The sequence below is a fragment of the Streptopelia decaocto genome, assembly GCF_964273445.1.
Source record: "Streptopelia decaocto genome assembly, chromosome: 5".
Taxonomy (NCBI): domain Eukaryota; kingdom Metazoa; phylum Chordata; class Aves; order Columbiformes; family Columbidae; genus Streptopelia; species Streptopelia decaocto.
This window is the reverse complement of record NC_138659.1, coordinates 5,917,014-5,932,076: the sequence shown is the minus strand read 5'-3', so window position 1 is coordinate 5,932,076 and position 15,063 is coordinate 5,917,014. Positions and strand designations below refer to the sequence as shown.

Sequence of the window (15,063 nt, the reverse complement as noted above, 5' to 3'; positions counted from 1 at the left end):
CCACAAACACCCAATGAAACAAGACCTGGGCAGACGCTGTGAGAGAGATGTGTCAAACAACTGCAATAAGAGGATTTACCAGTCCCTTTTAAACTAGGTTTAACAGACACACTTCAATGTATTTTGTATTTTAGTTTTTACACTGTGTAAGCTGAAGAACTTCAAACCTCCTAGTTCAAGAGCATATAGTCTCACAAAACAAAGTTAGTATTTAAAACCTAAATTTAAGAAATGAAGCATTACCATCTCCCCAGTAATTCTCCCCAGGAATACAAAATCTTCTCGGGACAATCCTTTGACACATCACCAGTGCCACTGGAGAGTTCATTATCACTCTCTGCAAAAAGAAAACACAAAACAAAAAAACAAAAGCATGCACAGATTTACAAAGGGAACAGACAATTAGGGATGCATACATATAGGTCTCAGACAAATTCTTCTCACATATCAGTCTTAAAACCACAAAAAGACATAGAAAATATTAGTGGAACCGTAAATAATGTTTAGCACACTTGACAAAACAAGTGCATTAATGAAGTTACCATAAAGTTTAAGAGAACAAGACTGGGGAATAATTCACAGCACTGTTACAGGAAAAAGGGCTGGGATCATAGAGTAGTTTGGGTTGGAGGACCTTCCCAGCTCCCCCAGTGCCCCCCCTGCCATGAGCAGGGACATCTTCACCAGCTCAGGTTGCTCAGAGCCCCGTCCAGCCTGGCCTGGGATGTCTCCAGGGATGGTTCATCCACCGTCTCTCTGGGCAACCTGGGCCAGGCTCTCACCACCCTCAGGGGCAACAATTCCTTCCTAGTGATGTTTAATCTGGATCTTCCTTCCTTTAATTTAAAACCATTATCCCTTCTCCTGTCGTAACAAAGGGTAATGGTTTCAAATGGGATCTAGAAAAGCATTTTGTGAGAAAAGATTCAAGGCTGCTAACTATCCATTTAATGAAATTTCACAATGCAGTATTATCTAAATGTCACATCCACTCCAGACTTCACATAACAAGAACTCTCTTTTAAAGCACAGAAGATGATGCTGCTTTGTCACACAGCATCCGTTACATGCCATTCTGCTCCCCCATGGGACTCTGATCTCAAGAAGCCTACTCAGAGCCACAAGATATTTTTTTTTCTACTGAAACAAGTTCATGGAAGAGCAGCAAAAACAACACTGTGACATTGAAAGTCACATTGCATGGAATAGAAAAGAATGCTTCAAATGGAAAAGAAACCTCATATGTATTAAGAATAAAACACAGAGGGATATATGTTATTATATGACTAATGCACAAAACTAGAATGTCTCATGTGAGCCTGGGATAGTCAGTTCAACACCCACCCAACCCAAGGAACCAATCTGCAAGCAGCTCGGGGTCTCTGCAGCCATCCACAGTGAGCTGGACAGTCCAGCGGCTGGAGCTGCTCCTCATGCGAACATGGTTTAGCAGTTGTTTGGACTTTTTCCATTTTTACCTGAATAAAGTCCTGCTAAAAAGTGAGCACAATTCCAACACCACCAAATGTTGTCAAGGCTCTGATTCTCAGCACCTTTACTATGAAACACAACCACTGAGGTTGCTCTTTCCTATGACCTGAGCTGTCTCAAGAAGCTAAAATAAAACAAAAAAGGAATACTAAACCTACGGCTGCTCCCCAAATCCCTTAAATACTCCCTTCAACATAGGTCAGTCACATCTGGTTGCTGCCCTAATACCTTTGATTCCTCAGATACATTAAACACTTCATATCCAACTTCATGCAGACAACAGTAATAGTTCAGGTAGAGGAGGATCTTCAGTGCTTCAACACAAGTACAATTATCCTCTTAAGTCATTGTCATTCTCACTTCTATTACATGTTCCTAATTTACAATTTCAGCAATTGCCAAATACAAGTCATTAGTAAAAATATCATCAGTGCTTGAATTTCACAATGAATCAGGAGGACAAAGACAGCATACGCTGTATGCCAAAGACAATTAACAGCTAAAATGCTGTCCTGAGAGAAGGATATCGGAAACCCCTATGTATTTCAAACTGAACATTAGATTAGTGAAACCCTTTAGCTTGGAACCTCTTTGTACAGCTTTACAGGCCCCAAAATACAAGCCCAACATGCATTTAAATACTTCCCCTTATAATTAAAAAAAAAAAAATCCACTTATAAGTCTACAGGAAACTTGATTTTAAGGTTTCCCAACCTTTTGCATACATTATCACTGTAACTAAAATTTGATCTCACTGTAAAAGGTTTCGCAGTAACCAAAGGAATCCATTAAGTTCCAGTGGGAGAAATATATTTGAAGACTTAATTTTCCTTTCATTTTAAAATTACCAAAAAATATTGTAAAGGCAAATCTCCTCATTCACCAGCCAGGCCCAGTAATAACTGAAAAAACAAACCAAACCAACCAACCAAAACCTCACAACTTCAGTTACAAAAATTAAATACATCACGTTTTTACAAGTCTGTCCTCTCCTGATTTGCCTGACTTGATCAAAGAGATGAATTATAAATGCAGCCCTTCAACTTCCTGTGCGAACGAGGAACAGAAGTTTGTGAAACCTTCTCTAGATTGAGTACCTTTGCCATCCAGAGACACACTGGTCCCTATTAATGGTGCTGGTACACAGCAGGAATCTCAAGAAACCTGGCTCACAGCAGAAATTTGTCATCAACCAGAACTTCAGATGGGTTTCCCACATTCACGGTAAAGCAAGGCAATTCGCTTTATACAAAATTCTGAAAAGAGAGTTTTGAACTACTTTGGGGAGACTGAAGAGTTCTAGTGCATCTCTGCAAGAGCTACTGGTGAAAACAGACACAAACAAATCCTGCAATCTGAAATAAAATCTGATAAAGATGAATAAAACAAATCCCCAAGCAGAACAAAACATTTAAAAATGAAGCTACACTGAAAACTTCCAGGAACAAAGCGCACTAGTTGTTATCTGAGCCAAACCTGAGCTTGCCAGGGAACACAAACACCAGGCAAAATAGAAACAAACCCCATCTTTTCTCACTGTGCTGGTATTCTATGCAGAATTCTTCGAAGTTCTTAAGGAGATCAGTGTTACATAGCATACATATTCCAGCAAGACATATCACAAAGCTACAGTGCTTCAGCCCTAAAATTTCTTTCATCTAGAAGGCTTAACAGTATTTGGAATGTATTATTCAGTTATATGTCAGAAAATCACAAGCCTTAATTAGAAGTGCCATATGCTCCCTTTCAAAAGACGCTAACGTCAAACTTTAAAATAGAATAAAGGAGAGAGAATAAACAGCTTTAAAAATCTCTGCTTCCACTCTAAAGACTATTTGCATGTTCTAACACTAAGCACTTAGGTACAGATTAAGGGGGGGTCCAAAAAAAAAAGGGGAGGGATGTTTAACCGTAGATGTTCTCCTCTGAGGTGCACTTTTATACATTTTTCTTCCACATTCTATAGCATCTATAAACCAGCAGCATTAGCCAGAGGATAATTTTATTCCCCTTATTCTGCAGGGAATGCCACAAATCCCTAAATGTATTGTGTACTTCTCCCTTCCTCTTTTACTTGCCCTGGCCTCTCGGAACCTGTCAAATGGACAAAACTTCCTCATCAGAATGGGAGGAGGACAGGAGATGTCTTGAGGGAGTAAACCTGAGGGACTGGGCTGTAAATATGTGCATTTAGGCCTTTAAGAGTACTTACAGATAACACTAAGTTTCTCAGATTTTTGTTTATTTGTTTGGTGATTGACAATGTGATTCACAAAAAGCTCACTTTGTGGGTGCCTTATGAACCAATTCCCTGAATTCAGAGGCTCTGTTTAAAGCCTGAAGGATCGCACTTGCACAGCAAGAATTGCTCTGCTTGGCATCCACATGGATTCACAGAATACTTCGGGCTGGAAGAGACCTCTGGAGATCGTCCAGCCCAACCTCCTGTTCCAAGCAGCTCCAGTGAGATCAGCTCACTTGGGGACCTGAGTGGGAGGGTAGTCTTGAACACCTTCAAGAAAGGAGATTGTAGAATCTCTCTGGACAAGCCATTCCACTACTTGACCACGCTCATGGTTTAAAAGCAAACAAACCAACTAACCCACCAAAAACGTCCTTATCTAACCATCATTTCGCAGGTTCCAACTTGTGTCTGTGACCTCTAGCCTGTTATTGTGCACCTCCGAGAAGGTGCTTTTCTGCAAAAGTCACTTTTTGTCTGGTTAGTGTCCAGCCTGTCTTGTCACATGGGGTTATTCTATCGCAGATATGGGACTTTGCACTTGCCTTTGAACTCCACAAGGTTCCTGCCAGTGATTTCTGCAGCCTGCCCAGGTCCTCCAGCATTACCGAATACTCCCCCACAATCCTGCTGAGGGTGCACTCAGACCCATCACACAGGTGATTAATTAAGACATTAAGCAGCACTGACCCCAACACTGATCCCTGAAAGATCCCCCTACTTGCTGGCTGCCAGCTGGACTGTGCACCGCTGATTGATTCTTTCATCCCAGCAGTCCAGCCAGCCTTCCAACCACATTATTTGTCACTTATCCAGTCCCTATCTCATTGATTGAATGATAAAGTCACTACAGGACACGGTGCTGGAGTCCCTGATGAAATCAAGGTACACAGCATCCACTGCCTGTCCCTTGTCCACAGCACTGGTGATATCGTCACAGAAAGTAATGAGGTTGGTTACAATGATTTGCCCCTCATAAATCTACGCTGGCTGTTCCCACTTACCTTATTTGCCCTTCATATGTTTAGAAACTACTTTGGGGAGTATTTGCTCCGTAATTGGTCCCACAGACTGAGGTGAGACTGATCTGGAACTTCCTTCAGGCCTCAGGACATTTGCTTTTCTTCTTTGGGACATTTGCTATTTGCATGAGATAAACATGGAAGCCTGAACAGGTATCACTTGGGTTCGGGGAGGATCTCTGCATGACAGACTTTGCATATAGTCTGCTTTGTTAGTATACCTATAGACAAACATAAACATGTGTAAAAAGTGGTTTCTTTCAAAAATCTGTAGGGACATTCAAGAACAAACAAAAAAACCCTATTTGATTTATAGAATTTTGTGCCTATTCCATTTAGAAACACTCATTACATAAATTATACATTATATGAGCAAACTATTCAGAATAGGGCACAAAGAGTTGTACTTGAAGTGGCCCAGCAGTAACATTTATTATGGAATGATATTCTGTTGACTAGGATCAATTATATTAATCATTTTCCCCTCCTCCTATAAAAAGCAGACTCCAACCTGCACAAGTATGACTGGTATGAAAGACCCCTCTCCTAAGTGCTTTAGCAGCACTTTGAGCAAAATAAACTGTGGCTCATTATTCTTGGTAACCAGTAATCTGAAAAATGCTTCCCAAAGTGGCCCATCTTCCATGCAGCAGAGGCACCTCTGATCTTTCAGTCTTTTTAGTGGAAAACTTTCAGAATTACAATAATTACCTTGGATATGAAATGGTAATAAGGTTAGTTTGGGTTGGGGATTTTGCTTGTTTTTTCCTGTGAAGTATTTGTACCTGCTGAAGTGCCATGGAAGAGCACCCTGCGCAGTGAAACCGCTGTTCACATCTGAGCGCTGCAAAACCATGGGAGGCTGCGACTGCCTCCCAAGACGGCAGCAGAGTGATTAAGACGAGCCTGACGAGACATCTCCCCTAGGTTGTCCAAGTTCTTACCTTCTGAGCTTGACTAAAGAGAACACAGATCTTGATCATAAAGTCCCCTGCAGATATTTGTCTAACCCAACCCTACAAACCTCCAGTCACCTCCCTCAGCAGTTCATCCCAAGGACTTTGTTACTCCTACTCTTGGACCTTATTTCTCAGTTTGAACCCACTTATTTCGACCTGCAATTTATGCCAATTACCTTTTCCTCCTAAGCAGAGTTGACACGGAAAACAATTTTAACACATCTCACTTCCAAAAAAATCTTTATTCTTTCTTCTCTAAAAACCTCTGCTTCTTTCCTCAAAGGACACATTCTCCACTTATATCTGATGTTTTCCTCCAGCTGGCATCAAATGTTCGAACCAAAAGAATTATGCACAAAGTAACGATTATAAGCAAATACCCCAGAGAAAAAAACAAACCAAACATACATACACAGAGGCAAAATCCTGGCCTCTTCTCCCCCCTCATTTATTTTGACAGTACAACGTTTTCTAGCTCACAAATAGAGACCACAGAGAACCCTTAGAGAATAACTCCAGTATTTACAGCAGCACTGACAAATTGTGGTGACAAGATGGTAACAAAATACTGTGAGAAACCAACTCGGAAGTCAGATAGCACAGAAGTTCCTCTCTCCGATCACTTAACAGACTCTTTCGAACAAAAATAAACAACTATGTTTATTGATGGTTTCCATTTCCCTTGACAAAATAGGTTCTACTTAAGAACTCCTACTCATGTCAACAAAAATTGGGGTATTAAATATGCTTGAATGTTTTAATCTTGTTGTTTGTACAGTGAAAGGGGTTTTTTGTAGTTAGGGGGTATTGGGCTTTTTGTTTGCTTGTGCTGGGGTTTTTTTGAATGAGCCTTTTTTTTGCATCTTACTTTAAAAATGTGAGTTTAAACCATACTCCCATCATTCACATTTAATACCAATTATACAGCCAGAGCTACTTTTCCAATAGATGCAGCTCTCCTTAGAGAAATCTACTAGATCACCTGAAATATGGCAATACCTTGGAAGTGAAACTCATTTCTCAGTTAACAAAAAAGGCAAATAAGGCAGAATACGATACTGTTCGTCAGAGACTTCAAGCATAAAAGTAAATAAGTGAAGTACACCCTAAAATGAGTAGAAATGCATGAATATAGCAGATAGAAATGAACAGGTGGGATTTGAGCACTGATGTGAAGAAGAAAAAAGGATTTTGATGGGCTTTAATTGAGAAGCTGTTACAAGTGAAATAAAGAGTAGGTGGAACCGAAGAATAATATAGTTGGAGCATCCTGAAGGAGAAGGAAATTAGGTCATGAAGATAGGGGGGAATGGAACTGGAATACTTCAAAATGTGAAGGTTGATTTTACTGTAGGAGAAGAACAAAAATGAAGGGGGAGCTGAAGTTGGCGGCGTATTATCAGGACAATAAGATATAAATGTTCCTGACATGGAATCATTCCATACTTAGCAGATAAAAGAGGAGCGGGAGAAGGGCCACAAAAAAAGCAAGTTTCCCTTTATAAGGTAACAGGAAATTATAGAGCATGAACTACAGCTCTGCCGGGAAAGAGAGGAGTGAAACAAAGTTTGTTATGAAATTCATCCTAGTATTAAATTAGGCAGATTTTCAGAAAGGTGCAACTTTTCGCTGCATTACAAAATGTTTTCATGAAGAGAAAAAGATTTCCAAATGCCTTCCAAACGATATGTTTAGGAAATTATGATCCTCAGTATATTTTCTAATTTAGAGCGAAGAGCAATAATCAAGAGTCAAAAAGTATGGGTTTATGAGTATGAACAAAGAATACATGCATTGAATTCTGCTCACAAGAACCTTCTGTTTAAGTTATATAATTAACTTGCAGAAAAATTAATTTGGCAGTGACTGAAGTACATCCAAAGAGAGTAAAAACAAAAAAGATACCTGAATTCTTCACTAAGAGCAAGCCAATAATAGCAAAAAAATAGTATTCTTTTTTAATTCCTTTTTATGAATTATAAGATACACTTAAAATCATTCGAGCAGAACCTAATGCTGACGAAGCTTAACATTTTGATTACCTTGCAAATTTAGTTGCTTCTCTATGTAACTGAAAAATGTGGATCCCAAAAAAACCCCTACATTGGCTAAACACGGAAAGAGGTGGAACAGCATGGGACTGGATGGTGTCTGTCTTTCACTCACTGCGTACAATCGAGGTTTTCACACACAGTATAAAGAAGTCTGTGCAAAATCTCTCAAAGGACTCGTGCTTCTGCTTGGAAACAATTCTGCTGGTTGTGTGGAATGGCTAGTCAAATTAACTTTTTAATACTACCAACATTTCTGCATTTAACATCATCTCTTGGTTCTGTGTCATATAGTTTCTACACGGGCATTGCTGTCATTTTAAACAAGAACCATTAAAACAAAAAAATCACAAAAATAAACCTTAACGGTGCATCCCAATCTGAGTGTGGAAAGATGCGCAAAGAGGTGGTTCTACCCAAGAGCAGTGACCACACAAGCGAGCCACTGAGACATCTCTAAAGCTGATGTACAAATGCTTAAAGCTGAATAAAAGATGGAGAAAAATTATCACTTGAGTTCGGTAGTTTTGCTCCCACACGGATGACAAAGCCAACTCAATGCTGCTCAGTGGAGGTTTTCTCGTAAATATAAACATCTTTCACATGCACCGTGCTCTCTGAAAACCGACACCTTCGAGAACAGGCAAGAAAAGCTAATTTGAGATGCTGTCACAATCCTAAGGCAATGCAATTCTTTATTGCCTCTTAGCAATTTACAAATCTGGAGGTTATTATCTACTGCCAATATTTGATATAACCAAATTTAAAAAAAAAAAAAATCAACATTATAAACACATTAAAATTATATATTGCCTGGAATTTACTAGAAGTGTCAAGGCAGTATTCAAGTCACTTTGATTATAAAATCCTTCGACTTAACAAAACACTAGAAGGCTAATGGCCAAAACTAAAAAGGCAAGAATCTCACTTTGAGGTGAATTATTAGTAAAAAGTCAGGGGAACTGTTTGTTGAGAAAAGTCTTTTTTATTACCTTTATATGAAGGTGGTTAAATAAGGCAATTCTTTAAATGATATGAAATGTGAAGTTATATGAGCATAGTGGCAGCTTGAGGCCACACGAAACTGTGGCACTCATGAGAGAAAACTGAAAAGATCTTCTGGCAATAGGAAGTTCTAATTTCTATGTAAACCAACAGGATGGCAAATCCCTTTCCCAGTTCTTTTCAAACAACCATACTGTTTATAGGCAGACAAGGAAAAGACAGCCACTATTAAAATAAAGCATTGAAAACATTCAAAATAATCTGCAGTTGCTTCTAGACAAGATGCAAACACCATTTTATGCTCATTTATTACTGAAAAATGCCTATTTTGTACCACAATCTGAAGTGATTTTACATAAGCTACAAAAAGAGGACTGAAATCCAAGAAACAGATTTCACCCTATGTACCCAAGGAACTAAAAACTCCCTTAATTTGAAAGTAATTTTTCCCATAATCCTGCAAAAACCAACTGAAGTCGTTGAAAGATTTCCCTGGAGCATCCATGAACTGCAGGCCAGAAAAATAGAATTAAATTTTGCCTTGAACTTCACAGAGTCAGTGCGAGCAACAGATTTCATCAAAGCAAGAATCCGTACCCACAGTGTGTGCGCAGAGGCACCTTCCAGCAGTGCCTGTGGGGAGGAAAAGGGGAATAAAATAGCTCAGAGTCATCACACCCATTTCTGGAGGGCCAGCCTGCAAACCGGTGCACAAGTGACCTCCCCCAGCAGCCTGGGTGACAGGACAGGAAGGAACGTGAGCCCCAGCCCGGTGACCTTCCCTGTGCTTCCAGCTCCCTGTACACCTGCAACAGAAACGACCTTCAAATTCCCCAGTTTTCTATTTCATTTACAACCCTGCATTTTGATTAAATACTTTTGTAATCCACAGAAGTGCTTCGCATTCAAAACACTTTGAATACTTGCCTTTTAACAAAAAGGCCATACTTGCATGAAAAAAATTAAATACGATGGTAACTATCAACAATAACTGCCCTATCCAGGGCATATTAAAAAAACACAGTCTTCTGCACTCAGTGGGTTTTTTTTCAGGAAGGCATCATATTCTTTCTGGCAGCATAACAGTAGCTGCAGAAGTCAACTGAGTGCATTTATGCTATGCTTCTGATTTTTGGTAACAAAAGTTAACTTGTAAGGCATGAAATTAATCCAATGCAAGAGAATGGATAGTAGAGCCCATAAAATGACATCAGGCTCACCAGGAATATTTCCTTTTCATTTGGAAGCTATAGATCTGTGTTCTTCAGAAGCGTTTGTAGTTTAAAACTCATCTCTTCTGGAACTGCAGCAGGGAGATTGTGTCTGAAGAGAGCGACTAGCCAAATGACCTCATGAATTTAGGATTTATAAAGTTTTAGTTCATTTTTATGGAGAAAGCAGAAAGACTCCAATGCAGATTTAATTGATCTTGTTTAGGACCCACCACAACGCTCTGTATTGCATTAATATAACAAGCAGTTCCTATGAATTACATACAGCTCTTTTTAAGTTGGATAAAAATGCAGAGTTGGCTATTTCCACACTACTAATGTCATTCTTGTCACTCAGCCATCCTCATTTGTTCACACTATCCTTCATTGTAAACCCTTATTTTATCAGAAAATACTCTTAATAGCTCTATTGACTCCTAAACCCCCACTTCCACTTCCTTTACTCCTTTGCTTTTTTGAATCCTGAAAACAGCCTCTACCCGCCCACAAGGTTTAACACAGGATCCTAATTTAGTCTGGCTGATCATCTCTGATCATTCAGTATTGCCCACTCCTTATCTACTGTACGCACCATCTTTTTGTGCTGTCCAATAATACATCACACTCAGATTTCTTTCAAGCTTTCAGGGTCCTTTATCCTCTCACTTCTATTTTCCTTGTCAAATTTCACCATCTTCATGCTGAATTTCCATACCTCTCCCATTAATTTTTCTATTGTAAAAGGTCTCTTTTCTTCCTTAGAGTTAAGGCAGCTGAGAGAACACAGAGATAAAGCTTTACCCTCTTAAGTTTGTTATTTATTCTCTTTTGCTGCCCTTTCTTACCTCTACAACTTCATACTTATAAGAATTTCTTCTTATTAAAGGCCAATAACTAAACCCCAAACACATTTCGATAGGCTTCTTTCTGGTTTAAGTCCACTGTTTATGGATCAGTACCCACTATGCTGTTGACAACATCCCTGCTCAATGCTCAGCTGGCAGAAAAGGAGTATCTAAACCATTAAGAAATCTGTTGCTGCAGTAAGTAAAAGACACAAAGCAACCACCACTGCATTCCTGAAGTCACCTGAGAGGGTTCTAGAGGCAAGTGGCTACTCAGGCGCAGAAACTTCTTGTTTTACCTGTCATGAACTACCCATTTCAGGGTGTCTGCTCAACATCCCGTGTTGACTCTGTGTGCAATTCATGGCTTGGAACAAGAGCCAGTAACCAGACACTTGGGACCACATAAAGCCTCAGCAAAAAAATCTTCAACTCAGTTACAATGAGTTTAAAGACTATTTTCTGGTTTTAAACAGAATTGCTCCCACTTACAGTGATCGTTAACCTCCTAACATTATTCTGATTCAAGAAGAAACTCAAATAGAGTTATTTAGTATTCTCCTGAAATACTATAGCTTGAAAAAATTAAAATATTAGAGCCAAAGAAAAGTTATCATTCCATGTATGGCTTAGGCAAGCGCTGCTGCTGAAAGAAGCCAACCTATTCCTCCCTTTCTCCGTTCCTTGTTCCTAAGGATCACATTCTCCTTGTGAATGCTTCTGCTGGAACGCAATTTCCTCCAGTCCTCGGGCTCACACATGCAGCCAGACGCTTCACCCTGCACTGGAATGGCGCTACAGGACAAATCCTCTGAGCAGCTTTGTCTCTTTTGAGTACTGCAATATACAAACTATCGCTTCTGTACCTCTTCTCACTTATTCATAATGCTCCAAAAGGAAGAAAGATCAGTTCAACCAGTTGTGCCCTGCACCTTGTTACAAGGTTCTACTCAAAATTAAATATTAATAGTGTACTTTTCTGCTTATTGATAAAAATTGATTCTTAAATCTCTTTTGTTTGAAACCTTTCCAGAAACTATAAGAATTTCCTCATTACGCTTCTGAATATTTTTAAATGATATTCTGTATTTAATAGAAAACTTCTTATCAAAGAGTATACATTCTAGGTTTTGACAATAAATCGTTAATATTCATTATATTTTTTAAATTATTACCTCCAAAGAAGGGACCTTAGATGACTGGGTTGCCAGAAATACCTATTACAATAATTTTTTTAAAAAGTGAGGTTGATCTGAAAGCTCTCTATGTAGCTACTGCACAACCTTTGCAAAGATCTTTATTTTTTAATATATCTGCTTGGAAAGCAAAGCTAAAATGAGAAAATAACACTAGAAGCTAAGAATGTTATTTAGGGAACATATTATCTCAATTTTCTATATGTAGTTGCTGCACATTTGAAACGGACTATGCCTAACACCAATATAGTGATTATTTTAAATCATTATTGGCAAGAGGGAACCATGTTTGGCCTTTCATTAAAACACAAAGAACAAGAATACTGAAAAACATGCCTGCTTGTGAATGTCTTTATTACACAGTGATGACACCAGCGATGGCACTGAGCTGTGCACACACAGACACGCAGCAGCCAGGTCAGGTGCAAATGAGGCCAGCGCGCTCAGACACATGAGCTGCAAGGCCCAGCGCTGCGGAAGGACATTAACTGACATTCTGTGGGCATGTAGCATGTGTATGAGGATGTAGGGAAAAAGAGAACAGATAATAATCCCCAATATCTGCAATGGGAACACCAGCCTCTGGCCTATGAAATAGTAAAGTCCTTATAATGCCCATCTGCCCCAGTCGGATTGCACAGGGAATTAAAACAAGGTCTAAATGGCCAGGTAGCTACCACCCTTAGCATTAAAGAAAAGCAAAAGCCTTCTTCCAAGGCTAAGACAAGATATTGTAAACTTAGGCTTTTTTTCCCCCCCATCATCATAATTAGTACCCTGAAAAGAAAAAGAAAGACAAAGAATGAAGAGATTTATTTAGAACAACTGCAAATGACTCATTTAACCTGCAGATCCACTAGGATAGATAACTTCTAGGCAGATAACTCTAAATGCAGTTTCCATGAGAACAGACTCACATCATGGTATTTTTAATGTCTTCTCTTAGGAAGTCATCTACATTTAAAATATCGAAAGTAGCCTTAGGAAGCTAAACCAAAGTTAAACTTTGGTTCATACCTCCATGGAATACTTGTACTCCATGACGAAATAAAGCCATTCTATAATAGTACCAAGAGGACAATATCCACATTATTACTAATTGCGCTACATTGATCAAATTCTGGAACAATGCTTTACTCTTCCCAGTAAGAAGCAATATTTAAAAAAAAACAAAAGTATTCAGGTAATTACTTACACCCTCTCCTATCAAACAAGCCCCAGAAAACATTCCACCTACACAACCCAAACATCTGGGAGGGAGAAGAACATCCACAGACATTGAGCGACGCTACGCTGAACCACGAGACCCAAAGGTCAACTCTGAAATAATTCTTGCTACAAACAGTAGAGCAATCCCAAATACCAATTAAATATAAAAGCTGCTTTAGAGAAAACAGCATTTTTACAAAGGAGGGAATGACGATGACAGTCAACATCCATCCTGCTCCCTCCCAGGAATCAGGAGGAGGTTTTCAGTTCAAAGAGCACTTGGGGGTAGGTTTGGTGAGCATGGTGTCACCTGGGCTGCGTGGGGCTTTTTGTTTGTAACTGGAATAACCATGTAACCATACCTGTCTGCTCCTGACTCTGTCAATCATTGTGTTCTGATTCGCATTGCACTAACCAACATACAAATACTTACCTACAAGTAAGAATCAAGAAGGAATTTTTCCGCTGTAGTGAGACATTTTACAGTATTGACAGAAAAGTACCAGAAATCTGAAGAATAACTTTGTGAAACTATCAGAAGCTCTGGTAGGTCATATATCCAAATCCAAAATGGCACATAGAAAGCCTATTTTGAAGGCTGTGGGCTAACCCTCAGAGTACAGAAACAAAAGTATACCAGGGACCTTCAAAAAAACAACCAAAAAAAAGCCAAACAAGAACCTCCAGTGGGAAAGGCACTGAGGAACAGGTGGGCAAATCTGCTGGGTCCATGAACAGCCACAATCCCCAACTGAACCAGGAAATACTTTGATAAGTCCTAGATATAAATGAGGGAAAATGAATTGCATGCTAAGCGGACAGTTTGGGGGTGGAGGAATTCCCTATACAAGTCTGGAGTTTTTTTTGTTTTTCTTTACCAACAGGCATTGAAAGCCTGTCATTTCAGTGCTGTCCTACAGCAGCACATTCAAGGGAAATGGCTTCTGATCAGAAGAACATCCCTCTGGAAAAGCTTTTCTATCTTGTAGGTAGAGCCCGAGTGCATCAGTAACACATTTTGAAGCACACAGAAAAACAGACATGCGCTGCCTGCTGCTGCTACTGGAAGAACTCCAAATAATGGCTTGGTAAAAATGTCATTACTCAAGAACTACGGCTAGTAGAAAATTATGTGCGATCTTTTTGTGCAAAACAGCAGCATTTCTAATAGACAGAAACAGGAAGAATTAAATTAGTAAATTAAGAGCAGAAATATATCAGTGCTATCTATGGGTACTATAATGCTCATTTATTCTTACCTTCTTCTGCCTCATCCTCCTGGGATGACATGGGCCCTCCTCCACTTGTTGGGCTGACCAGTTCTTCCTCTCTTGCAGATTCTCTTTGTAGACTGACAACTTCATAAATTGCATCTCCAGCACTTGTGTGGCTTTTTCCTTCAGACTGAAACAAAATGTCTCTGTATTAGGTCCCCACTGTTGATAAATACAGTTCTAATAGGATCCCAAACCCAAGCCCAAGCGCATACAAACAAATCTCCCATCGAAGCTGAACAATAGTTTGGACAAGACCCCTGCAGATTTTTTTGCAATGGCACATGTAAGCTGGCAGTAATTGACAGCTCTGCTTCTCCGTCAGTTTTATAGGTAAAAAATGTAAATAAAACTGCATTCTTTCCAAAGCTGTCTCTTAACCACCATTTTAAGTATTGTTCAGGATGTTGATAAAAAAAGCTTTCCAAGTTAAACAGCTATAGTGAGATGAGGTCAAAGAGAAACCACATTAAAAGAGGAAAAATATTGAAGTAACCAACATCACAGAAACAGGAATCAAACGCCTGGGGAGGGAGGGGGAGTCTAAGGGTAAGAGT

At 39.4% G+C, this 15,063-nt stretch overlaps 1 protein-coding gene across 3 annotated transcripts in view; it reads right to left on the bottom strand.

Moving 5' to 3' along the window:
* The window catches only part of RABGAP1L (RAB GTPase activating protein 1 like), a gene marked incomplete at its 5' end in the record, with an annotated part of 227,171 nt that overhangs the window by 175,247 nt on the left and 36,861 nt on the right, over window positions 1-15,063 (bottom strand). For all 3 annotated transcript variants that reach the window (XM_082054685.1, XM_082054683.1, XM_082054684.1), the window contains 2 exons: window positions 244-337; window positions 14,492-14,636. In XM_082054685.1, the coding sequence (XP_081910811.1) occupies window positions 244-337; window positions 14,492-14,636 (239 nt within the window). The remainder of the gene's footprint in view (window positions 1-243; window positions 338-14,491; window positions 14,637-15,063) is intronic.